We start from the raw sequence: 26,853 nt of genomic DNA on the forward strand, positions 1-26,853 counted from the left end.
CTGTTGCAGAACATGGATCTAATTCGGATATTTAACAGGGTTTATTAATTTCATATGTATGATGCACACATAAATATTTCCATTGGGGTTGCTTTGGGAGGGGTACAGGTCATGATGCAGCACAACCTTTTCATTTAAATACACTTTATATGTTGGAAGGCGTTAATGGCTGCCACCAAGCAGATCTGATCTAGACACACACTGGCCTTGTTAAAGCCATAGGGGTGCTAACCACCCTTCCTTCAGGCAAAATGGAAGGAGCAACTAAATGCCTCTTTATGCAGTAATAGCTGGAAACAATAGAAATTCACTACCCAAGTCAGTGTACCACATGGCAAGGCCGACCAGAGGTTAAACTGTGTGGGTTGAGAGATTTCCCTGCGACTGATTGCAAACACAGCAGCTAATGGATGGTTTAGCAAGCCATTTGTGTGAGAGAGGCAGAAAGCAGAGAAAGCCAGCTGAAAGGGAGAAAGCAGATGTAAACAAACAGGAATGCACCAAAGAATACCTGACACGGGTCATCAATTTCTCCTTCTACTGGAAAAAAAACCTGTAAGGCACCAAATACTGTTTGGGCTAAGGGGCAACAATACATTACCACCACAATGAGGTGCTACTCACCTTTTTTAGACTTGTACAATTATTTTGCCTGAGAACAGTAGCTTTTTTCGATGCTGTCACCTTGGCATGGCCTGCCCCCTGGTCCTGGAGCAGGATTATTACACTGACGAGTTCGAGTGTGTTCTCCCTGCACGCAGTGGGACCAAGCAGTCCAACAGCTCCAGCCCCCATCAGTGACCTTTTTATCTGTATTGGGCCAAACCAGCATTAGTCCAGCAACCTGCTGCCTTGGGTGTAGTGGCACAGGTGCAACTATTTGAAATTCAGGAAGTAACTATTTTGAAGGAGCACAAGATGGAACAGAATTCAGCCCACACTCTCTCAACTATGGTGGCTCTAGAAACCCAAACCAGTAAAAACTCATTTTCATCACAAAGAACCCAACAGATTGGATGCCGAAAACACACAGGGCCACTGGCACTTCTGGGTGCTCAGCAGTTTTGGAAATCCAGCCATATATGTAAGTGTCTAAAAATCAAATGCAGAGCTTCACTTTGGGCACCTGTTTTATTAAACCTTGACCACAAGGAATAAATCTATTGCATAAGAAGGGGCCATTTCTACACAGTCACTTTTCATGGCAGAACTGCATTAAAAATAGCCATTTTTGCCTCAGGCCTTGTCTACAGCGGGGGCCAGATCCTCAGCGGGTGTAAACTGGCACAGCACCATTGAAGTCATGGAGTTATGAGGATTACACCAGCTGACAATTTTTAGTCACTATTGTACACACTGGTGCAGCTAACCAACCATGACATATAACTGGATAAGATACCCTGGTGCAAATTGTACCACATCAGTGCAAATTGTGTCTACACTAGGGGGTTGCACTGGTTCAGCTCCACCCAGTGGCTAAAAACCCAGTGTAGGTGATGTAGACAATGCCTTATATAAATAGCTACGATTACCTCAGTGTTTGTATTGTTCCTTACACTTACTACATTACAGCAAATACTGAGTAATGTTTTTTAGTTATCGAAAGCCTGGGGCAAATTGTGAAGGATGAGCACTACAGGGCAGAAGAGTGTTACAGGCCAGGAAGAATGTCAAAAGAAGATTGCTTTCCTCCATTGTCCTGTGTGTTAATAGGTATCAGGGAACAGTTGGTAGCAGGGCTGGAGCAGAAGAGAGACTTTGTGACGTGAGATGGCACTTGAAATATTAGGCTGCCTGCTTATTGGCACCTACTATATACTGGACCAATCTAGTTGTAAGCCTGCATTATGTGATCATGCAACATGAGGCATACATTTGTAAGCACTGGGCTTTTGCAGAGAACCTGAGGAAACCCAGCTAGGAAAATGGAAATGGTTTTCTTGCCTGAACTTGATTCTCTGCTTTGGTTCTATGGCATTGCCAATCCACATTCTTGCTCAGTTAATTTTCTTGTTCGTGAGAGGTTTTGGATGTCTTTACAAGGCACAGTAATGGTGGCACAGTGGACGGGGATAGAGAGAATCTCTAAGTGAATCTCTTCTCCACTTAACACTTCACAGACATACTGTACAGGCTAAAACTAACTTCCATCCCTCATGCCCAGCTGAATAGGTCAGCAGAGTGTGTAAAACTGTTCTATGATATAAGAACTTACAGATAGTGTTTAATTCTGTCTGGATAAAGACCATATTTTCAAAGTATGCTCCAACATACATGCTGACAACATGTTAATTTACGTCTGCATGAATATCTACTAACCTTCATCTGCTCTTGATTTGGGGATTTGGCAGGCATCTCCCTTAAAATAGCTGGAGCATAGGCACATGCACTCTCCATCCACCAGCAACAAGGTACCACCATTTTTGCAGGGTTCGCATTTGCACACACTGTACTCTGTAATGTAGTCCTCAATGGCTCTTTCCAAATTCTGTTTCTTTATATGTGCATCTTTCATTTTTACTGGAACAAGAGTATGTATTGGAGATGGCTGTAAAGGAAAAAAACCCATACATAATACACATTATTTTCCCTATAATCATGTCTAAATACTTTCCTTACACAAATCTTTAGAAAAAAGTTATTTTAAACAAATCCTTTCTTCTGATAACATGAAGTCTCCTTACTTATAGTTTGCACCATGTGTCTGGTATAACTGTTGGACATGGGTTATTTTAATCCTGCAGCAATGGCATGCGGACCAGATAGCTCAAGATTCAGATCCCCATAGTTGCACCCAAAATACATTACAGAGCCCACTGACTTAGTCTTCATCCAAAGAATGGGTTGGAAAATGATATTGACTATAACATTCTTATATAAATAAATCAACAGTGCACCCATCACCTGGAATGCTCTGTTCATTTCTGCTCAATGTATCTCAAACTTATTTTTCTAAGAGATACATTCTAGTTCAAACAAGAATTACTTCAGGGCAGTTCTATGGCCTGGGCTGACTAGATGATCACAGTGGTCCCTTCTGGCCTTGGAATCTATCAATCCATTAAAAAGGACCAAAGCTGCCAAGATGCACTAAGATGAAGAAACTATCTACCAGTTATGGTAAGCAAAGTCATTCTTGATATTTTTCCCACCATAGGAAAGGGAACTTTTACAGGTAATTATGATATATGAATTTGTAATATACTTGGCCTAGAAGAAACTCTCCTTACCTTCTGCTGTATCACCACTGGAGCATCAATCAGTGAGGTAGCCCACTGTATATAATCCTCTACATCAACCACTTTGGCATTCCGCAGTAGCATTTCTTTTATTTTAACAGAAAAATCAATCTTCCCTCCCTCAACCAAAGAAATGATGTCATCAATAACTGCGTCATCATCATGAGTGTCTGCAGAAAGAGAGAGAGAGAGAGAATGACTGGAAGTTCAATTGCACAGATTCTAGCACAAATCAGCTCACATCTCCCCAAAGTGACTAGAAGGAAGATTCCATCCTATGAGATTGTGGTGAAATCTCATCAAACTTTGCTTATTCTCCATCATTTGAGAGAAATCTCATTTTATGAATTTTGCAATCACACCAAAATGCCAAAAAACAAGAAAAAAAATGGTGACTTCTAAAGGGTTAGCATGGCATGGATGGACAGGTGGGTACACCAGATGTCACAGAACTGAGTGTAGTACACATTATTTAATGAGTGCCATAGTATCACCTGACCTGTACAAGGAAAGGTCAAAGGTTAGACTGGTCTGGGTAGCACAGCTAAGAATTGAGTTGCATGAACAGAGCAGTGCAGAGAAGCTTGCAACACCTGCCTGTCCTGTGCTTGGCATTGAATCCTTCTCCCTCAGCCTTTTGTGAATACTATATTAGTGTAGACATTTAATTGGTTTAAAAGAAGGGGAAGAAATCAACAGCCTCTCTCTTTAAGCAAAAGAGTTTGCAGTTTTGATCACACATAAACTAACGATATACTTACAATTTGATTTCACGTTGATGCTTTCACATTTACCACCTTTTACATGACCTTTGAAATCCAACTCTTTATTTACTAGACTGACATCTAAATGATAACCAAGACATTCCTTTACATCTTCTACCGTGACTTCTGCAAATGCAATTAATTTGGAGATCATTAGGGGAAAATGCATATTTGGTTTTAAAAACAGGAAAATAAGAAAAAATGAATATGATTTTATATTTCTTGGGAGCCAAGTTTCAGGACTGTTGAAAAAAATGTGTTGCCTTCATCCTTCCGCTATCTTTCGCCCCCACTGTCTCTACCAGGTTATGAATTCAATGCAGTTTGCCTCTGGAGTTTTGACCTATTGGTGGGCTGCCCAGTGACTAGGAAAACTCTAGGTACACTCCCTCTACTTGCAACTCCTTAAAAAGTAACATTCTCCTCTTCTCCAGAGCTGCCTTTCTTTGAGGGATGATTCTTCCCCTCTTTCCTCTGGAGATTGTGTCTTTCTCTGTTGCTTCTCATTTCTTTTTTTATGTCTGTTGTATCATTGAATCCTCTCAATCTTTTCCTCCCCCCATCACCCAGTCTTACCCAAACAGTTTCCGGGATATTCCCCTTTTTACCATAAAGTTAATGTAACTTTATTAATCTGTTCCATGCACTCCCACCCCATCATGGTCACTCTTATTCTACCCTTTCTCGCCTACGCTACTCTTCTCTATTTATTGATCTTAAATAATTGAAGTCTAATCTTGTTCTACCACTGCAGTCAATGGGAGTTTTCCCTCAAGATCAGTGCCTTAGAGAGCACCTATCACCATAGTATCAAGCTGGTGAACATAAGAATATAAGTGTGTATAAAGGACTTCTCTGTCCCAACTCCTTGCTTATTGCCTCTATTCCCTGACAGGGAATTTTAATGCCATAAGTGGCATGTATTTATTTGTTTGGCTTCAGAATTCACATGAGAATTATTACTTTTTTCAGTTTATTTTAGAATGATCACTTCAATCTACCACAAAAGCCATACCTCCCAACACTGCATGTGAGGAAGGATTAAGTTTCTGCTTTCCTGTCTCAACCAGTGTGAGAAAAATTCCAATATCAACATTAAAGGCTGTAAAAACAGTTCCAACACAGCCAAATGCAGCATCTGCATTCAGTGAGGTTCTCCATTTTACTACCAATTTAGATGTACAAAGAGATCAAATGACAAGTTACCTATCATCACAAAGTGAATTTTGTGGCTCAGCTAGCATTAGGATTTGGGATCCTCTATGAACCAGACCACATGGTCACCAACCACTGTAGTTTTTAAATAAAAGGTTTTCACAGATGACAGACTTCCATTAAGATTGTTATAAAAAGATACCTTAAAGTGAATGAGCCAGATTCTGATCTTACTTATACTTGTAGAATTCTGGAGTGACAACATTGATGCCAATGAAGTGACTTTGGTGTAACTGAGGTTCATGTTTGGCTCAGGATTTTAATTCTGAAAACTAATGACCAAGGCTCCTTGTGACATTGTGCAGTCTACATGGTTTTATAAAAACATGATAATAAGTGAATATAATGTAACTGGGATAGTTTTATAAAAAATTTGATAATAAGTGACTATAATGCAAATGGGATATGCTTTGTGGAAAAGGTCTCTTATAAGGTATCATTACAAAGCTCATAATCTACTGAGTGTGATCAACCTATTTGTAGAAATGTACCACTCTTGTATCTAAAACTAGAAATATAAAATGTAACTCTGAGGGCCTATTGTAATTATGTAAAGTGTGGGCCATTAATGATGGTTTGGAATCTTGATGACTCCCATTGTCTGCAGATGGCTGTTTACCTGTGAGTCTCCCTGTATATGTGTGTGCTGGCAAGTGAGTAATGAAGTCTTGCAGTGACATGTGATCATGTCACCTGAACTGGAATCCATCTTTAACCTGGTGCTTTTCCAGTGAGGGGGGGGTGGAAACCCAGAGGGACAAAGGGTTCCCGCCTTATGCAAAAGATATATAAAGGGGTGGAAGAGAACAGAGAGAGAGAGGAGCCATCATGGAGAATCCCCTAGATAACACCTAAGCTGGAACAAAAGCTGTACCAGGGGAAAGAATTGTGCCCAGGCCTGGAAGGTGTCCAGTCTGAGAAAAACTTACTGAAGCATCTCTGAGGGTGAGATTATCTGTATTCAGTTTGATTAGGCATAGATTTGCGCATTTTATTTTATTTTGCTTGTGACTTACTTTGTTCTGTCTGTTACTACTTAGAACCACTTAAATCCTACTGTCTGTATTTAATAAAATCACTTTTTATTTAGTAACTTACTCAGAGTATGTATTAATACATGGGGGAGCAAACAACTGTGCATATCTCTCTATCAGTGTTATAGAGGGCGAACAATTTATGAGTTTACTCTGCATAAGCTTTATGCAGGGTAAAACGGATTTATCTGGGTTTAGACCCCATTGGGAGTTGGGCATCTGAGTGCTAAAGACAAGCACACTCCTGTGAGCTGGTTTCAGGTAAACTTGCAGCTTTGGGACAAGTGATTCAGACCCTGGGCCTGTGTTGGAGCCGGACAGGAGTGGCTGGCTCAGCAAGACAGGGTGCTGGAATCCTGAGCTGGCAGGGAAAACAGAAGCAGGGGTAGTCTTTGCACATCGGGTGGCAGCTCCAACCACTGTAGTTTTTAAATAAAAGGTTTTCACAGATGACAGACTTCCATTAAGATTGTTATAAAAAGATACCTTAAAGTGAATGAGCCAGATTCTGATCTTACTTATACTTGTAGAATTCTGGAGTGACTCCATTGATGCCAATGAAGTGACTTTGGTGTAACTGAGGTTCATGTTTGGCTCAGGATTTTAATTCTGAAAACTAATGACCAAGGCTCCTATCCTACAATGAGGTACACAACATGGTCATTCCCTTGCACCTGCATGGAGTCTCACTGACTTCAATCAGCCTCTGCACAAGGTTCTGTCTCCACATATCTCGTTGCAGGATTGGGGCCTATTTGTTGATCTATGAGCTATAGGCAGAGCAATAATATGCATACCTTTTAAACTCATGGCATAATTATCCAACACATACAGAAGTTCGTATTTTCCTCCCACAGTCCCAGAGACAGCATAATGTGTTCCATACATTTCTAGAAATCTAAAATATTCCCCCTTGTCATATTCAGTGGGCAGAAACTTCAAATCTTCAAGGAAAGCATCTGTTAGCCGGACATCACGACTTCGCATTTGGAATCTTCCCAGTTGTATTTTTCCTTTGACATGCATAAAGGTTTGTTTCTGTACAAAAGGCACAATCAGGCATGTTTTACTCAAAAGACAATGCAGAACTTTCAATTTCAGTACGGAATACTCTAGCATTTTGGGACATGGACAAACTTGTTTAGACAGAATAAGAAGTTCCCTAAAATGTCACCTAAAACTTAATCTGAAGAAGTAGCAAGAAGTTTGGATAATTTTAGTCCTCCCCCCCCATTTTTGCTCAACTCTCCACTTCCCAATTTCAGTAAATCAGACTCTTTGTGTTCTACTGGTGTTTTTTTTTTTTTTTAAACAGATTGTCTATAAAATACTTCCCTGACAATTTTGTAACATACTAAAATAATTCAAGCCAGTTTGCCAGATAATGGGCCCTGTTCCTCCACCCACAGAAGTCAATGGGAGATTTGCCATTGCCTACAATGAGAAAAGGATTAGGATCTTCCTTTTTTGGAAGTGCCCTGCTACTCTTAAACTGTCAGAATGAAGGAGGTAGCTCCATTTTCAAAAACACACATAATGAAATCAAATCCAGCAGATTTCCTACTATGCAAAACAGTGTAAGTCATATGAGTGCCACACTCCACTCTAACTAGATGTAATACTACATACAAATCATCATCATGACTCATACATGGCTGATGTTAGTGCGAACAGGAAAGTTCATATCACAGCCCCGATTAAGGTTGGGGTATTGTATATTTCATATGCCTAAAGATAGGAGCATAAAACATGAAACAGTCTCACTTAATGGTGAAAACAAAAGTATAAATCCAAAGCCTCATGTCAACATTAAGTGAAACAAATCCACACAAAGGCCAAGACTTTCTAAAATAGAAGCCTAAAGTTAGGCTTCCCACTTATGGGGAATATTTTCAAATGCAGGCATCAGGCTCCGAAGACCCATGTCTATCTAACTATGGTACTTATATGGCCCTCATTAAAGTAGAGCCTAAATATCTCAGAATCTTCAATGTTTTTATCCTCTCAGTGCCCCTGTGAAATAAGCCAAAACCATTACCCATATTTTACAGAAGACCACAGGAAACAGAGAGGCTAAATGATGCAGGAAGTCTGTAGCAGAGAAGGGAATGGAACCCAGGTCTCTGGATAGTTCTCTATCTACTAGACAATCTATTCTCTGATATATAAACTAACTTCTATGCCACTAAATAGCAGCTTCATTTTCAAACATTTAGCTGCCAGGAAGTTGTCAATTGTCCTATTGTTGTCAATGGGAATTTGCTGGTTGCTTAGCACTTTTGAAAAGCCAGCTACTTATTTACGAACCCAAATATGAAGTTGGGTGCTGAATTTTAGGCTCCGATTTTTAGAAATCTTGGCCAAGCTCCACTTTACCAAAGTGTATGACTGACTATGGTGCTACTTCCACCGTTGCACTAGAATGTAGATCTGACTGCCAACATGTGATATTGGGAGTAGAACTCAGAAGTTTCTGCTCGTGAAGCACTTGGAATAAGAAGATTCTTTTCAGTAGCATTCAGTAGTGTTAAGGCTTAAATATACTCAGTGAGCCAACCATTAGTGACAAATGTAAATCATGGACATTTGCAGACCTCATCCAAGGGAGGGCAGTGGTACACAAACACATCAACCAATAGATTACAGTGAAGTACTAAGAAACTTAGCCCACTAATAGCTGCACTTACTGTCAAAAACAATGCTTAAATAGCCAAATACTTTGCACCTTTAGAGATCTTTAATCAGCTGTTCTTATTCCAGTCACCACCCAGTTTTCCTATCTGTATCCCATTGCCAACCCCTTTTAAAGAGTCAGGCTCTCTTTCCCCATTGACCTATTACTGCTTTTTCTCAGTGGTATATCATTATTTTTACATTATTCACTTATTCCTGGGTAAGTGAAGAAAGCAAATAAAGGTTAATTTATAAAAAGAATTTACACTAAGTGATAGGACAGTCTCATCCACTTGTCCCCCATCATAACACAGTGAGGCTTGTTATGCCCCCTCTCATTCCTAGATCACCTAAAGAGGTTGATAAGTCTGCTACTGTCTGTCAGTTAGGGGTGGTGTTCATGCTTTTAGATCTTGAGCTCCTGGGTTCAATCCCTACCGACAACCTGACTGAGGCATCATTACACAATGGCTTCTCTTAATGGAACACCTTGCCTTTTAGTATTATTTTCATGGTGGGTCTAACCTTTTGCAAAATGTGTACTAGCCCTGCGTTTTCCATTACCTTCTTGTAACTAACTGGTTAGAAAGGGTATTTTAGGCTGAAACTTCATCCAGATTAGAATGGGTCTTACATTTATTTCTTGATATGAAATTCAAGCAGAAACAAACCCTCAGACAGGGCCAAATCTTGCGACCAGATCCTCAGCCCATTGACTCCACTTTGTAGCACTTTGGCAGTGCAAAGCTGACTTAAAGCAAGTGTAAGAGGCCATGTGCTATAGACAGAGCAATAAAATGCATAAAGGCAATCAAGCCTTTGGTGGCTTGTGTAATCCTCTGGTGGCATAAAGCTGATGTACCTGCCACCAATCCCCATCACAGGCCTTGGCATAGTGTATAGCAGGGGTAGGCAACCTATGGCACACGTGCCGAAGGCGGCACGTGAGCTGATTTTCAGCGGCACTCAGACTGCCCGGGTCCTGGCCACTGGTCTGGGGGGCTCTGCATTTTAATTTAATTTTAAATGAAGCTTCTTAAACATTTTAAAAACCTTATTTACTTTACATACAACAATAGTTTAGTTATATAATATAGACTTATAGAAAGAGACCTTCTAAAAATGTTAAAATGTATTACTGGCATACGAAACCTTTAAATTAGAGTGAAAAAATGAAGACTCGGCACACCACTTCTGAAAGGTTGCCGACCCCTGGTGTATAGCCAAGGAAAAGGGTGGCTTGCTGGATTGCTCTTGGACTCTGCTAATCCTCAACTGCTGGAATGGACTCTTAGGAGCTGTGGCAACTGGTACAACTTAGAGCAGTCCTTTGCAACCTGTTTCCATCTGAGATGTGCTGTGCAACAAATGGCTGGTCCTGAAGATCTGACCCTTGGGATATTAATCAACATGCTCCATTAAGAGCACCCAAGCTTTGCCTGCCTGGGTCTTCATTGCAATTTGTTACTTAAAGGCGGTTTCTAATTTGCACACAGTGGACTAGATCACAACTGTTCGCTGATAAAGATGGATCATTGCATGCTGATATCTTTGGTTTCTGGCAACATCAATCCATATTGAAGGCCAAGGTGGTGAAATAGGCTGCATTTGACCCATATTTCGGCTACTCCTGAAGTAAACTTTAATCTTTACATTGTCAACATTTTGCCAGTCCCCTCTGTGAGGAAAGCAACAGGCATCCTGAACAGTTTGGAAGATTAATACTTGTATAGCCCAACAGTATGCTAATTTCAGGTCCTATGAAATTACTACATCAAATGTTTTATGCCATTAAGCTTACCCTTTCTTTGGAGTACCGCAAGATATAATTTAGACTTTCATTCCTTGAATACTGGTAGCCAAGAGAGGCATTTACAGATGTGCCCTGACTGTTTTCAGTAGGTGTGTGTTTTATTGACATGGAAACCGAGAAATGTTCTTGTTTTTCGTGGAAAATCTCTTTTATCATGGTCACACGATCATAGAAGAACTCAGTTGTGAATCTTTTGTCTGCTTTTGTCTTAGGAAAAAAGAGCATAACAGATAAAAACATGTATAATCTATTTAACAAAAACACAATAGCTTGAAACTTATGTAATGAGCAGATACTAAAACTGCATGTTTTATTCTCATGTCATCACTAATGGTATGATAAAACAATCTATATAAAACAGGTGCTGAGGGGCACATAGTAGATGAGGGTCTAGAGACTGACAGGTATAATACTGAGTCAGTTTGTATAGGATTTGGACCCAGCCTTCAAGAAATAGAACAACATTAAATCAATGGGAAACAGAAAAGTTGGTTTATATGGTTGCATTGTCATTTCAAAAAAGTAAAATATTAATGAGGGCTGGTCAAAAAAAGATATCCATTGCAACTGTTTTGAGATGGGAAATTGGGTTTTTGACAAAATGAAGTTTGGTTTGTTTGTTTGGTTTGTTTTGCAAAAAGTCTCTTTTCCATGGAAACTTTCAGTTTTTTGTTGAAAAAATAAATGTCTGAAACCCAAAATATTTGGGTTTGGTTGTCGTGCTATGGTGCCTCATGGAAGCTGTAGTTTGGTTCTCCTCTATGGGCTAGGCTCCCTAGCCTGGCCACATCTCCTATTATTAGAGTTGGTAGAATTTGATTTTTTTTTTTAAATAATTTTGATGGATAATATCAATGTTTATTTTTAAGCATTTTTGTTATTTTTATCCACTTAAATTTCACAGTTACACAAAATTATGGGTTTTCATCAATTTTTATCCATTTAAATTTTCAGATTTGTGGGAAATTATGGGGAGGGTCATATCATTAGTTGATGATAACAGACATGGATTTCAAAAAGCTAATGCTTTATAACAAATGACAAATTGTCAACATCACGTCAAAATACCCAAAGTAAATAGCTTTAAATCAAACTCTAAGATTTCAAGCAGCATTTTTCTTATTTTGCCTATTCGTAAATTTGGATGATCATAAATGGAAATAATTTTTAGTCGGTTTTGTATGTACAGTGAAATGGACATTTACCAACTTTTATTGATAAAAAATCAAATCCTTCCAAGTCTACCTATGATGCACCATGGCCAGAGACCCCCATGATGAAACAGCCTCCCCTCATCATGAGGGGAGACTGTGGTGCATCATGGGAGTTGTAGTCTAATCAGGTAGTCTGCCTATATAGGAAAATGGGAGCATGAGGCATGTGAACCAGCTCACATGGGGCACCATGCCAGCATATCCAAATGGAAACATTTTGGTTTTCAGCTGAAAAATACGTCAAAACAAAATTTTCTGTCTCATAAAAGCCCATTTTCTGATCAGCTTTAATCGGTATGTGAAACAACTATTGCTGCACTTTGGTCTTGATTTCTCTATAGAACAAGAAAACTGGAAATTAAATGCTTTCAAAATATAAAGGTGAATATTTTCAAAAGTGACTAGTGATTTTGGGTGTCAGTATCAGGTGCTCAATTAAAGCTCAATACAATTTGAACCACTTTAAAGCAGCCTGTCTTTTAGAAAATGCTATATACCTCACCTATGAAAATCAGACTCCTTTAAGAGGTGTCAAGTTGGCACCCAAAAAAGTAGTCACTTGAAACCCTCCATACAGCAGTCTTTGGGCAAGTTATCATTTAGATTTTACTTTGACAACACAAGAATCTCACAGAGCTTTCATGGAGAAATCATTTGCAGAAATGTCATGACAAATTTCACACAGTTGCTTCAGAATTTACCATTGTGTTACATGGTTGGCACTGCATTTATGATATTTATTTTTTTTATCTCTGCTCGCAGTCACTGAAAATGATTTTATATGTGACAAATGCTTGTCAAACTGTGACCATTTTGTTAGATTCAACTATGATATGCATAATTTCATTTCATTTGGCTCTTTTAATGATTTTTGCCTTTTCAGGGTATGTGTAAAAGGCAAAATTATCCAGTTTCACATGTGGCATGAATGTATCATAAAACTCTAAAAAATCAAAACATATGGAACCCCGTCTCCTCCCCCAACATCTGGATCAGCTCAGCTGTTCACAAGTAAGCAAAGTTGCAGTGACTCCCCCCCCCTTTTTTTTCTTTCTGCTTCAGTGGGTGTAAAGTCTTTGCTATGTAAAACTGGGAAAGTGCCGTTACATTTAAGGGATTATAATCTTCAATTTCCTATTAGAATGCAGATAGGAATCTTTATGGAGTCTCAACCTCAGAAATGAAGCAGCATTGCCATTTCACCCTCTTCCATCTTCGGTACCCTTAGTCTATGGCTAATTCCAAATACTTGCTTTTAATGTTAAATAAAAATACTAACAGTATCATATTTTTTTGTATTAGTAGAATATACAGGTTTGGTAACAAAGAAATGTTACCACCACCAAAAATAAATATACATGCTGCATGGCAATGCTTTATGGGTCAGATTTAGCTAGCCTTACTTGTATTGACACAGAACCTTAGCGGCTGTGAAGTCAATTGGATACATAAGTTAAAATTGCTTAGGTACAGAAATTTTTCTCTAGGAAAAGTTTAATTATTAAGTAGCTTTTAATATTTTTCAGGAATTTCCTCTTGAAGCACCCTTAGATTGCCACCATGTTATTTCTTGCTTATGTAGATGCAGAAAACTAGGTAGCTATAGAATAGTAATTATTTTTAGCTATAAACTGAACTGAGGCTGAGCCACCAAAAGGATTTTAATATTAATGTGAATTAGCATCCAAATCTCCTAGAAGGCTTTGAAAATCTTCGTCTGAATCTGCAAAGGAAAGGTGATCTGGTGGTTATGGGACTCAACTGGGGCTCAGGAGAGCTAGGCTCTTTGAGAAAGTTACTTAATCTCTGTGTGCCTCAACTCCCCATCTGTAAAATAGAGATAATAATGCTCCCTTCTTCCCACCTGTCATCTCTGTCTTGACTATTTAGAGTGTAAACTCTTTGGGGGAAAGGACTGTCTCTTACTATGGACTGAGTGAATAGAGCACACTAAACTCAATGGGTATATAGGCTACATCTACACTTGGAGCTGGAGGTGTGATTCTCAGCTCGCGTACACACACTCACTCTAGCTCTCATTGAGGTAGTGCACTAAAATAGAAGAGTAACTGTGGTAGCATGGGTAGTGGTGAGTAGAAGCACGGGGTAGCCGCCCCAAGTACAAACCCACTCAGGCCCGTGGTACGTAGTCAGGAGGCTAGCCCATTCTGCTGCTCGCTACCGCCCATGCTGCTCCAGCTACACTACTTTTTTAGTGCACTACCTCAATGAGCGCTAGAGCGAGTGTGTGCTCGGGAGCTGGGAATCACAGCTCCAAGTGCAGAACCCACCTTAGTCGGGCCTCTAGGAACTACCATTAATACAAATAAGATCTTCTCTTCTGGATTCTGCCAAAATCATACTATGGAAGAATTATTAATGCCTGAATTAAGAGAGAGTTTTCACATCCTGTTGGAAAACTGAATCTCAGTCAACCACCTCCTAATTTTTACATAGAGGCTTACATCATAGTTGAGAAAAGCAACATTCCATGGCTTGCGGTAATAGGTCCTGGTATTCCCATCACGCACTCGTTCACAAAGACCATTAAAATACTCATTTTCAAATGGGCTTGCCATTGGCTGCATTCCTAGAATGTTGATTCTACAAGGAAAATAAAGACACGTTAAACTTCAAAAAGATGGTGTTAGCACCTTTAGCCTGTAGACAGCAGTATTATGACCTAGAAAAGCCAAACTACATAAAAATTACATATGACAACTGACAAAAAACTGAATCTGGAGTTCCTGTTGTTCAGCATTGATATTAAAGATCCCATAAGACTTTTCACAAGAGTGAGGGTTTGCAATATTGCCCTGAGCCAATGTACTGCCATAGTTCATCTCAGAAGTTACTGGATTCAGTGGCGCTACAAGTGTACCATGGGTTTTGTATGTTACATTTGTTTATAAAGATTGTTAAGGGTGCCCAGGAGCTTGGGATGGAAACTCTGATAATAGAAATCAAAAGACTAAATAGGCAGCAGAATGTCCTAATGGATAGGGCACCACATTAGGACTTGGGAGAGCAGCATTCTAGTCTCAGTTCTGCCACTGGGATGCTCAGTGACACTAGGCAAGTCACGTCTTGGGGCCTTAGTTTTCCCATCTGTAAAATGGGGATAATGATATGTCCTTTGTAAAGCACTTTCAAGTCTGTGGATGAAAAGTGCAAGAATGAAAAAGTGATTGGTATTATTAATAAAAATGAAACATGATGGGATCCTTTGGAATGAAAGGAACCCTATAATAAAGACCTATTTCTTCTCAAATAGCTATTCATAGCTAGCAATCTTTATGGGATCAAAATAAGGATATATTTTTCCAAATACACTTTTATCAGATTGTTTCTAATTCTCAATATTATATTGTATATTACTATATTTTGCAATATCAAGTGTGTACAGAAGCCACCCAGCCTTCAGAAGGAATATACAGCTAATGTTATCCTAAACACTGCTCAGGAAGAAATAGAGCTAGGGCACTACAGTGGCCTAGATCGGAGGAAAGGCAATTAAAATAATAGCAAACACAGGAAAGTTAACAGATTCATCTTCCAGTTTCATAGATCTGGTGAGAATGTGAGATAACAACAAGTGTACAAAGAAGATATACCTAAAATCACTCCTTCCTGTGGGATCTCATACTGGGATTTGCCTTTTCTTGTCTGTCTCCTAGATTGTAAGCTCTCTGGGGCAGAGGCTGTCACAATATTTGTGTCCTGTACAGCACTATGCACACTGTTGACCTTATCAAATAGCTATCATTCAACAGAACAATGAACACTGCTATTATACATCTAAACAATATTTTCCTTATAGAAGAGCTAACTAATTGTAATAACACTAAAAGACTTTAAGTGCCTAGCACATTTCTGGGAACTTCAAAAATAATGTTTGCTTGTTTTTCGGTTATAAAGGTCTTCATTTATCAATTTTAGACTATTTCTGAGATAGAGGTGATATGGGAGGGCTATAATTTTCAGTTGAACACTAGGTGGAGCTGCAACATGCTGATATTTTTGTCTGTTCCAGTTTATGCTGCTGATTTCCAATTCAATTTGTAGATAAATTACAGGCCCTTCCCCCCCGTCCCAAACCCCAAAACAAGAGAGAGCAACTCCCCAAACCAATAACCAAACCTAACAAGCCAACAAACCTCCGACTACCTAGAGGATGGGAAAGGAAAGGTAAATATATGCAAAGAAAAGAAGATGAAAAATGCTGCTGTAACCAATGAAGCTCTGGGGATTCGGTAGTCCATAGGATGTTAAAACAAACAAACAAACATTTTTCTTATATTCCCTGTCTGCGAGGTAGTAACGGTAGTAATGGAGGGTATAATTGCTATAGATGCAGACTTTTGATGAAAAAATATCTGGATATATTTTCTCATTTTTCTGATATTACTCTAGTATGATGATGGTGGGGAAAGATTGTTTGAGAAGCTGCTCTAAGAACAATAGTGAACTAACCCACCCTCCCCCAAACCCAGCTACCTAATATATAAAGGTTTGAGAAATTTGATGATGGATGCCTTGCTAAACCCCAGCCATTTCTAGATTGGGCAAGGGGGGAGGGCTGGAGAGGCAGAATCTCAACATGGTATCCATCCCCCTCATGCAACCTCCTGGGCACTACTTCTACAGATCTAGTTACAGAACCCAGCACCAGTGGCATGGCCATTTTGTAAGGCCCACAATGAGCAAACCTTACGTGCTCTGGAACACACTGCACGATATAGAGCAGGGGTAGTCAATTACTTTTTTGTCAAGATCCAAATTTCTTGGTCAAGGTATAGTCAAGGCTCAGACTCCAGAGAAAACAATAAAAAAAAAAGATAATAAATACATTGGTGGTGTGTGCATCCCCTGTGTGGGGAGGCTAGCCCCCTGCCCCGCCTCTTCCACCCAAGGCCCCGCCCCACCCTTTCCAGTTCCACTACTCTTGCTGGCCGGCGCACAGATGCAGGCCTGAACCCTGGCCTACCAGCGTCTGGAGGAGCCCTGGCCGGCCCACTGGTGCCTGGAGGAGCCCAGCGGAGCCCTGGCCGGCCCGCTGGAGCTGAGCCAGGACTGTGGGCCGCCCAGAGGTGCTCTGAACACTGCCCAGAGGCTGCTGCAGGAACCATTAGCAGAGGTCTGGGGAGGCTTAGCCTCCCCCAGCCTCCATTACCCACCGCCCAGGAATAAATAAATAAAAAGATTTTGGGGTCCATTCAAAAGCATCTGGTGGTCCGGATTTGGCCCGCGGTCTGCCTATTGACTACCCCGGTATAGAGCTTGTGCTTGGAGGAATATGAATATAGCCACAGCAGTGGGGCTTAGTCAAGAGGTTGCTGGAAGGTGATGGCCACCTGCTGGAGTGGGGATGGGAAGGAGGAGATTCTCTGGTCATTCTCCAGGAAGAACTGCCCAAATCTGATGATGTTGGTGCCTCCGTTTGTAAAACTTATTTAAAATACCTTCAGCTGCCTTCCCTGAAGCAAAGGTGGGTTAATATAATAGCAGCAACACGTGGCACTTACAGTGCTTTTTGCCTGATCTCAGGGCATTATTAAGCATTATTAACCCCAGATGAGTAAAAGGAAACAGAGGTTAAGAATTTTGCCCAAGGTCACAGAAGAGGCTAGTAGATCATGAATAGAATCTTGGGGCCTGATCATCTGGCCCATGTCTCCTAACTTTGTCTGGTGCCAACCAGGGTGTCTCCCTTTAGCTATGGCTTTTCATTGAATACCCTTGTCCAGCAGTCCTTCCAATCTCTGACACTTCAATGTCCGGGTCACGACATGGTGATTTTGGATCTCTCTCACAGTCACTTTCATCAGAAAAGTCTCCACAGTCATTGTCCACATTACACACAAGCCTCTTCTTTATACATCGACCTAAGCAAAGAATGAAGAACTGAACATTTCTAATCCTTTTTTAACATGGGGTTTACATCAGAAAAACAAATATTCCTTACTGGAATCTTCCTCTTAGAAGGTGTATTTTCATTTCAGCCAGAAAGAGGTAAAAACCTAATCTCTTGTTCCTCTAAGTGAGAAAAAAAGCCTTTAAATTTACCAATTATTTTTAATGGGATGGCACAGAAAATTAAATGGCAGAAGAATTTCTGACATTCATAGAGATTATCGTGATTTGATTTATTTTTAGATTATTGTTTAATGTCAAGATTTGGGGTATTTTTCTTTGAAGTATAAGAGTGTGGGAAAACATTAGTTCTTATAGGTTAGCGTCAGCAAAGTCATATTTTTGAGTTGCTTGGGAGGATGTAGCATATACTCAAAATAATTTATGTTTTTATTGTGACGTACAAACAAGGGGAGAAATTCTGACCCCATTAAAGTCATTGGGAGTTTTGCCATTAACTTCAATGAAGGGAGGATTTCACCTCAGTGGTTTTGTGCAGATTAATTGTCTCTACATGATTTAAAGATTTTAAATCAGCCCTGACATAAGAAGATGCAGTCTATTGATGTCAATTAGCTGGCCTGTAAAGTGCTAACTAATGTCTATGTAGTATTACTAAAATATGCCTTGGGAGGGTTGATTTGTCAAATCCCCCCTATGCAAAATAAAGTCATAGAGTTTTGTAATTTTACCTGTATTCTAAGAGGGTTTGAACCTAGATCTCCAGAGATAGACTGAACTGCTGAAGTCACCTGGACTTCGCCACTTAAATGTCTCTTTTCCCCACTGATTTTTCATAAAGCGTAAACAAAAAAGATTCACTCAGCTCCATTTGGAATGGATACAACATAAGAAAGGAAACTTGTGGAACTGGCAACTTTTCAGATGGAACAGAAAGAATAGTTAAGGAATTTAAACCTAAATATATAGGCCCTGATTTAGCAAACTATCCATATTCAGCAAAGTATTTAAGCATGTGTTTAACTTTAAGCACGTATTTAAATCTATTGACTTTAAATGTGATTTGAACATGTGCTTAAAATTAAGTAGATGCTTCCATGCTTTGCTGAACTAATTAGCCTGGTGTGAAAGCAACACCTACCAGAATCACATCTAAAGTCAGCTCCACAAGCGATTTCTTGCTCTTCTGGACAGGCTATGCTGGTTTTACAGCTTTGTGTGTCTCCCAATGATTCCAGGCACCGTTTCCCACGAAACTGTCCAAATTTCTGAACACTTCTAGAGCGAAACTACAAAGATATATAATAATAATTAGATCTGCTTAAAGAAAAACAAGACAAAAATTCAAATATAACTAGAAATTTTCCCCCTCAAAATTTCATCCAAGTTAGAAATTTCTTCATGAGCTGATTGGTTGAAAACCAGGAAAAATATTTTGTGGAAATGTCATCAATACGTTTCCCTTTTTGTCCCTTAATCTCAAAGTTGGAAATTTTGTCAACATTTAGAAATTGAAAACATTTTGACTCGCTCTAATAATAATAAAATAAAAAATATTTTGCACTTATGCAGCATTTTTACAGCATCTCAAAACAGGTTACAAATCACATCTTTGAAGTACTCTCCTTTTTTTCTTAAAGCACAGTGGACATTGAGGAACAGGTAGGTTAAATGACTTTCCTAATGTCACACAGCAAGTTGTTCACAGAGGCACAACAGAACTCAGATCTCATTAGAGATGGATGAAATTTTTCAGACTAAACTTTTTTTTAAACAAAAAATGCAGATTTGGGTTTGTGACGTTATAAGTGTAATATAATATCTCATTGAAAAATGACAGGTCCAGAAAGAGTTAATTAACTCAGACTGACCTGACCCATGGCTGAACTTTAGAAACTGGTTAGGAAGATATGTAAATAAATAGAGCTTTGAAATGCAAGTCTGCATTGTTAGAGGTAGAAGGGTAGGTGTTTGCTCAGGTCTTGTGATGTAAGCAAACAAGTCTTGTCTATTGCTATAGCTTTGATTCAAAGATCAAGAAAGGAATATTAACATTTAGGAAGATACTTGAGTGAAATAGTATTATTGTCTATATGTCTCTTTGAAGGTTGTGGTAACCTGTATCTGAACTGTTTAATGGATAAATTACCCTGTGCTAATTGCCAGGATGTTTGGAAGAAGGAGAGTTAAGCCTATTGTTTTCTCAGGCCAAAAGGCTGCTGGAAATGTTTAAGAACCCTGGGACACGATCCTGCTTCATCTCAGATCTGCTTTGGGTTTCAAGAGGGGGAAACCTTAAGCCATAAGGATTGAGATCCCCAGGCATTGACTGGAGTCACCCTGAACATGGACATTGGACTATAACCTATGGACTATTTCTAAAAGGACTTTTGGCAACTACAAGCTCATCTCTGCTATGTATCTAAACCTCAAGAATTGAATTCAAGTCTGTATGTATATTGATCTTTTAACCAACACTCACTCTCTTTTCTTTTTTAATAAATTTTAGCTTAATTAATAAGAATTGACTATAAGCTTGTATTTTGGGCAAGATCTAAGTTATAATTGGACCTGGGTATGTGGCTGATCCTTTGGGATTGGAAGAACCTTTTCTTTATATGATGAGATAAGATTTTCAGTAATTATCATCATATGTTTGACATGTGTGTCTGGATGGAGGCCTGAGGCTGGGCACTTTAAGGGAACTGCATTGCTTGGACTTCTGAGTAACCTGTATGGTAATATAGAAGTTGTTTTGTGCTGGCTTGGTAAATCTAAGTATTGGAATATCCACCAGCTTTTGGGGCTTGTCTGCCCCGTTCTGTTTGCAGTTCACCTTAATTGAGTGACCTCAGCTGGCTCCCACGGGCAGCACTGTCACAGGGTTGACTGAAACATTTTGCTAATTTGTGTTAATTTTAAAAAGAGAAACAAAAATGGAATTTTCTTTTGACAAACCAAACTAGTTTGTCCAAAAAAATAAATAAATCAATTTGGGTCGACCCGAACTGTAATTTTTTGTTTTAGCCAGAAAACTGAAAAATATATTATTCATATAGATCTACTCTTGAGTCTCATTCTTCTGTTTCTCCACTAAATAATGCTTTCTCTCATTTATATTAGTAGGTTACACTGAGAAAAATCTAAGTAGTACATTTTATTAAAAATAATATTTCAAATTATGGCCAGATTCTCAGCTAATGTCCATCAGCATAACTTCATTAACTTCAGTGAAGCTACGTTGATTTACATTACTGAGGATTGGGAAGACTGCAGATACTTTTGTGGGAATCTTTCATTAATAACCAAATTCTGAGGAACATCTTTGTGTAGCTTGAAATCTTGTAGCTTCCATCAACAGAAATTCGTCCAATAAAAGATATTACCTCCCCTATTTTGTCTCTCTTAAATTCTTATGGAACAAGTACAAATTTCATATTTTATTTACATTTTAGTCTTCATACTGAACTGGCCTCATCCTTAGTATTTTATTTACTTGGAACCAAGTTTTTTTCTACAAAAGAAGTCCCCAAATTATACACAAACACAAGTCGAGGTTTAGGAGAACTTACTTTTTGTTCATTAATTCCAGACTTACAGCCCTCACATATTATGACTGCAAATAAATTAGCAAAGATGCTATGTCTGAAGGTCTTTGTTAAGATCTGGATGCAGGAAGTCACTTGCCATGCATAAGAAAAATACCTTTATGGAACCTACTGCTTATGCACAATATCACATATTCCTATGTGCCAGTAGGTGGCACTCGTAACTAATTCTTCACATGCACATATAAACAGCTATATAGCTGTGGCACTAGTCACAAAAGGCTTATGTGGTGTTTTTTGTTACCATGAAAAATGACAAAAAACTAAAAAGTTTTCATAAACAAAATCTTCATTTTTTAAAAATGTTCTTCAAAAAATGAAAACAGAAAAGCCTGGCTGTCAGTAATTGTTTTTTGTTTTTTGAGTTTTTGATGAAAACCTAAAAAAAAGTCAATCAAACTTTGATGTTTCCTGCAAAAATTTCTGTTTTGCCAACAAAGCCCTTTTACATATCAGTCTGCTCTTAGGTATAAAACAGTTGAGGGTACCCTTGAATCATAACATCAGAATGTTGAGGAGGAGTTTAGCACTTCATTATAATGGAGGACTTCTAAGGGTGAATGTCAGTCAGTAACTCCTGTGTCATTTTAAAATAAAACAATACACTTAGTGCTTACCCTTAGATTTGAGCATGGGTCACATGGTCCCCATTCACTCCAACGGCTCAGTTTACAGTCTATTGGAGATTGAGCATTAGGTTCTCTTGTCCTCCTATGCAAAACGTTCCTTGAAGAGCTATCAAACAAAACATTTCAAACAATCTCAGTTGGCTAAAATCAAGCACAAGTTTTAAAACATTGGTTAATGGTTTAAAAACAAACGTCCTTTTGCTACATCCTGGTTCACTAGCACAGCAGTCGTTGGCATTTGGATATACAAACAACCTCATTCTCAAACTCTTCACCAGGCTAAAAGGGGAAAGTAGAGGACATTTTACTTTTTACAAATATTTGAAGTCAAAGAACAGTTAATGAACCAACATTTTTTCTTCTTTCCTGGATGGATCAGGATCTAGTCTTTGTGTAGGTCATGTTAAGCTGCATGTCAGGGAAGGTAGTGAAATAACAGCTCACGATCAGCCCAAGGATCGCACATAAACTCCAAGATTTGGTAAAATCAGAATTAAAGGCCTACATGTTCAAACGTGACTGGTGATTTTGGTGCCCAGCTTGAAATACCATAAAAGGACCTAGTGTTCAGGGAGTGGGTGCTCAACAATTTCTGAAAAATCAGGCTCCTTCAAGGTGTCTCAAGTTGGACACCAAAAATGGATGCACCCAGAATCACTAGTCACTTTCCAAAATTTGGACCAATATTTTTAAGATTACCTTACCTGGCTTCCTATCAACTCTTAGTTCATCTTTCTAGTTCTCATCCATTGTATGATCAGTCTACAGACACAGAAAGTGACCATTATTTTACAAATACTTTGGGGCTTAAATTGACCGGACAGCAACTCTTCAATCCTAAACAGCTCAGGGATGCAGTGTAACCCTTTAGAGTTTAGAGGGCCAACTCACGTTGGCTGGCTCTGAAGCTGCTTCCAGTTCCCTGCCATCAAACCAGTGTAGTGCTCTTCTCCTGGGTGTGAGACCCCACAGGTCTAGACCCCAGGCCTGCAGAACTACCAAACAGCTGACATCTCCAGGCTACCATCCAGTAGCAGCTGTAACCAGCTAGTATGCCACTTACTGTGACCTGCTGTGGACAGAGACCATAGGAAGTTCCATCTCAAGGGTTTGACAGACAGCAGCCTGAAGGCTCCTGACTGGCTCCCTGCCCTATATAAACTCACAGGGTATTCTAGGAAGCATCCAGGCAACAGTGTGGATCTTCTGTAGTTGCCACAACCATTTCTGCTTTCTTGTTTCTGACATTCTGGCTTTGACCTCAGCTTGATTTGGACTTTGCCTCTTGACCCTTGGTATTGATCCTGGCCTGGAACTTGACTACAAGTTCCTCTGCTACTCCCAACCTCAGGTTTGCCCCTGCTCTGACCTTTGGCCCTGACTGCCCTTGTTGGGATCCTGACACTGGGTCAGCCAGCACAGCTTCAACTTCTAAATGTATGCCAGCCAGCCAGCTGCTCCCCTGCCTCCCTCTTCAAAATGGTTCTCACCCCAAAACCTCTGGGCCCCAAACTTGGGTCTATTGGTAAATAGGTCCTTGGCTGAGGAGGAGAATACTTTAAATAGGTGAGACTCTAGAATAATTTGAAAGCTGAAAGCAGCTATGTGCACACAGATGTATTACACTAAAGTTTTCTCTACATCAAGCTCTGCTTGGGGCTGTGGAGTTGGTGACAGGGAGACAGTTACACCACCCTGATTCTGCACCCCAGTTCCAGCATGCACTATCATGTGCTGCAGGCATAGAGTCCTTAAAGGGGCACATTCCTGTGTAGTATTGGTGTAGAGACATAGAGCACCACCACATCCTCTATGCTGGGTGTTGGGGACAGCTAACAGCAGATGACTTTGAGTCAGTGAGGAGTTCACCTCTTCCAGGAAAGTTCTGTACTGGTGAGTTACAGCCAGAATCTGTCCCTGTTGCGATTTGTATTTCTACAGTTCTTTTCATCCCAAAGTACTCTACAAACTGACATACAAAGTATGTGTATATCTCTCACTGACGGATGGGATTGGACAGTGGATATGGCTTCAGGCTAAGGATATATTTATTTTTAAAGTTGCTGAACAATCTCAAGAGGTGTTCCTGTCATGCATATGTTGTGTTACAGCTACTATCCTTCCCAATGTTCCTGATGCCCAGTTACCTATTGTCAGGGCCGTCCTTAGGATTTATGGGGCCCTATTCAGTATTATTAAACTGGTGCCCCTATGCCCGACGGCAGCCCGGGCTCGCATGTGTATTTTAGATAAGGGTGGTCTTTTGAAGGATTTATTTAAAAAACTATATGTCTGAAGATCCAAGCATTTAAGGCTAAGATGAATACTCGGATTGTGCATCTAAAAATCTATGCAAGGATTTTTTAGAGATGTGATATTATAATCTTCAGCAGCACACTAACGAAATATTTTTAAATCAAATTTTAAACTAAGGTCCTCTAGACTAACATGTTCTGAGTAAATATTACAGTAATGCACAACTGTTTTTGTCAGTAAATTCAGAAACTGACAGTATATACCTGGGGGATGGCAAATGCCTGTTAAATGTCTTCATTACCACTTGAATGGCTCTTTAACAGTTTCAATGTTGTGCTGATAGGTCTGGCAGGCTGGAGGCTTTTTCACTTTTAAGTATTAGATCCCCTCCAGAGGAAGACTCACCAGGCTGCAGCAGACAGGTGTGGTGGGAGCCTGCTGGAAGGGTCAGATTAGAACAGGGATAGGAAGAGGTGGAAGGGTGGACACTAAGATCCAGGGGTGCCCCAAATTTATGCTGTGTATGCCTAAGGACGGCCCTGCCTATTGTAAACACTATAGGAAAGCCCAGTCCACTAGAGCATCGTAATAAGCAATAAACAGAGTAAGCAATGGATTTTTTTCTCTTCCCTCACATTCATCATTTTTGCAGGTGACTGGTTGGCCTGCTTACTCCTTCCTGGACCTCCAGAGGTAACTGCTTGGCCTGCTTCTCCTGCCTGACACACTTATGGAGATCTCTATTTCCTAGCGTGTAGGGATCATTGTACTTATTTGGCACTGGGCATGATTTGGAGAAGGAGATTCCCTAAAGAGAGGGGAGTGGGCCAGTTGTCCTCGGACATACTAGTAGCGGGCACTAAGGGCTAGATTTCCAAAAGTGGTTTAGGCACCTACAGATGCACATAGGTGCCTAATAAGATTTTTCAAGGGCATCTAGATGCCTAACTCCTATTGATTTCAAATTCTACTAAGTGACTGGCTGCTTCTTTAGTCTTATAAATACCTTTGGGAATCTGGCCCCAAAGATACTGAAAAAGGTACCCATTGCTACAAAGATCAACACCCCCCGTCCACAACACCTTTCAAGATCCATGGGCTCTACACATGCCTAGCACAACATGTGATGTACCTCATCCAGTGCATCAAATGCCCCAACAACAACATGGGTAAAACTAGACCATCACTATGCTCTTGAATGAACTCACACACAAAAATGATAAGACAAAGACACCCTATTACCCGTGGACAAACTCTGTTCACAAAGTGATTACTCCATAGCTGACCTCTTAGTCCTCATACTCAAAGGAAACCTGCAAAACACTTCAAAAGACAAACCTGGGAGCTTAAATTTATAAACCTGCTAGACACCAAAAATAGACTAGTCTAGAAACACTGGTTTTATTTCTCAATCTGTAACCCAAATCTACTTTCTCCTATGAGTGCAGAGGTGTTAATTGCCCACTTCATTTTGAATGGTTTCTTGAAACTTCTTGTGCATAACCGTCTATTCCACCTTGTATTTAGCTGTACTTACCTTTCCCAGACCTGAAGAAGAGCTCCAAGTCTTCTCTCATTCACCAACAGAAGTTGGCCCAATAAAATGCACTACTTCACCCACCTTGTCTCTCTTTTATTGTCTTTCTGAGTTAGGTACCCTACCCCATCATCATGTAGCATAGAGTTCCCATGGTTTGCTAGAAACCTGTTCTGACAAATGTAGGAATTTTGGTAAATTTAAAATTAATGGAGATATCCTATCTCCTAGAACTGGAAGGGACCTTGAAAGGTCATCAAGTCCAGCCCCCTGCCTTCACTAGCAGGACCAAGTACTGATTTTGCCCCAGATCCCTAAGTGGCTCCCTCAAGGATTGAACTCACAACCCTGGGTTTAGCAGGCCAATGCTCAAACCACTGAGCTATCCCTCCCCCCAGTAATAATTTTATAATTCATGTGCATACATCAGTTTTCCTCTGTGCTTTGCGTTCCTACATACTGAGAGTGTAAACAGTAGGGATGAGGTATTTGATTCATATAACAGCCTGGTTAGAAACCAGAGTCATTAACAAGCTGACTAGAGTCTACACATGTGAGTGGAAGATCCAGATTAGACAATGGAAACCCCAATGGCCAGGACATTCATACCTAGTAACTAACAGCCAAGAGATTCCCCCACCTGTCTGCAGGGAAACAGAGCAAAGGCCCAAAACTGGAGAACAAAGGAAAAAGGTGTCAGGTGGCTGTGTTAAGAACTGAGCTCATAAAGACACGGGGCTGTCACTGAGAGACAAAAGGGAGAGAGACAGAGAAAGGAAGCAAAGAGATTCTATAGCAGTTGCTTCTCTATGCCAACCTAAGGACTTCCAGATGCTGCATGCCAGGTGACTAATAAATTGCTGCCTTGTTTTGAAAAGGCTGCCTGGTGTCACTGCAAATACTTACAGAGACTATTGCATGCTGAAGAGATACCATACAAGCCTCTCACAGGAGTCTGGCTTAGCTGGAGTCAGTGCAGGAAGTCACAGAGAGCGAC

At 39.9% G+C, this 26,853-nt stretch overlaps 1 protein-coding gene across 1 annotated transcript in view; it reads right to left on the reverse strand.

Annotated features, from left to right (window-relative positions):
• Positions 1-643: 643 nt before the first annotated feature.
• Positions 644-26,853, reverse strand: part of C9 (complement C9) — a 29,402-nt gene continuing 3,192 nt past the window's right edge. The window contains exons 2-11 of the mRNA XM_065406975.1: positions 22,052-22,169; positions 18,968-19,115; positions 17,690-17,837; positions 14,418-14,556; positions 10,727-10,945; positions 7,050-7,290; positions 4,001-4,129; positions 3,231-3,409; positions 2,320-2,548; positions 644-810 (exon numbers count right to left, since the gene is read on the reverse strand). Coding sequence (XP_065263047.1) covers positions 644-810; positions 2,320-2,548; positions 3,231-3,409; positions 4,001-4,129; positions 7,050-7,290; positions 10,727-10,945; positions 14,418-14,556; positions 17,690-17,837; positions 18,968-19,115; positions 22,052-22,169 — 1,717 coding nt within the window. The remainder of the gene's footprint in view (positions 811-2,319; positions 2,549-3,230; positions 3,410-4,000; positions 4,130-7,049; positions 7,291-10,726; positions 10,946-14,417; positions 14,557-17,689; positions 17,838-18,967; positions 19,116-22,051; positions 22,170-26,853) is intronic.

The sequence above is a fragment of the Emys orbicularis genome, chromosome 6 (genome assembly GCF_028017835.1).
Source record: "Emys orbicularis isolate rEmyOrb1 chromosome 6, rEmyOrb1.hap1, whole genome shotgun sequence".
Taxonomy (NCBI): Eukaryota; Metazoa; Chordata; order Testudines; family Emydidae; genus Emys; species Emys orbicularis.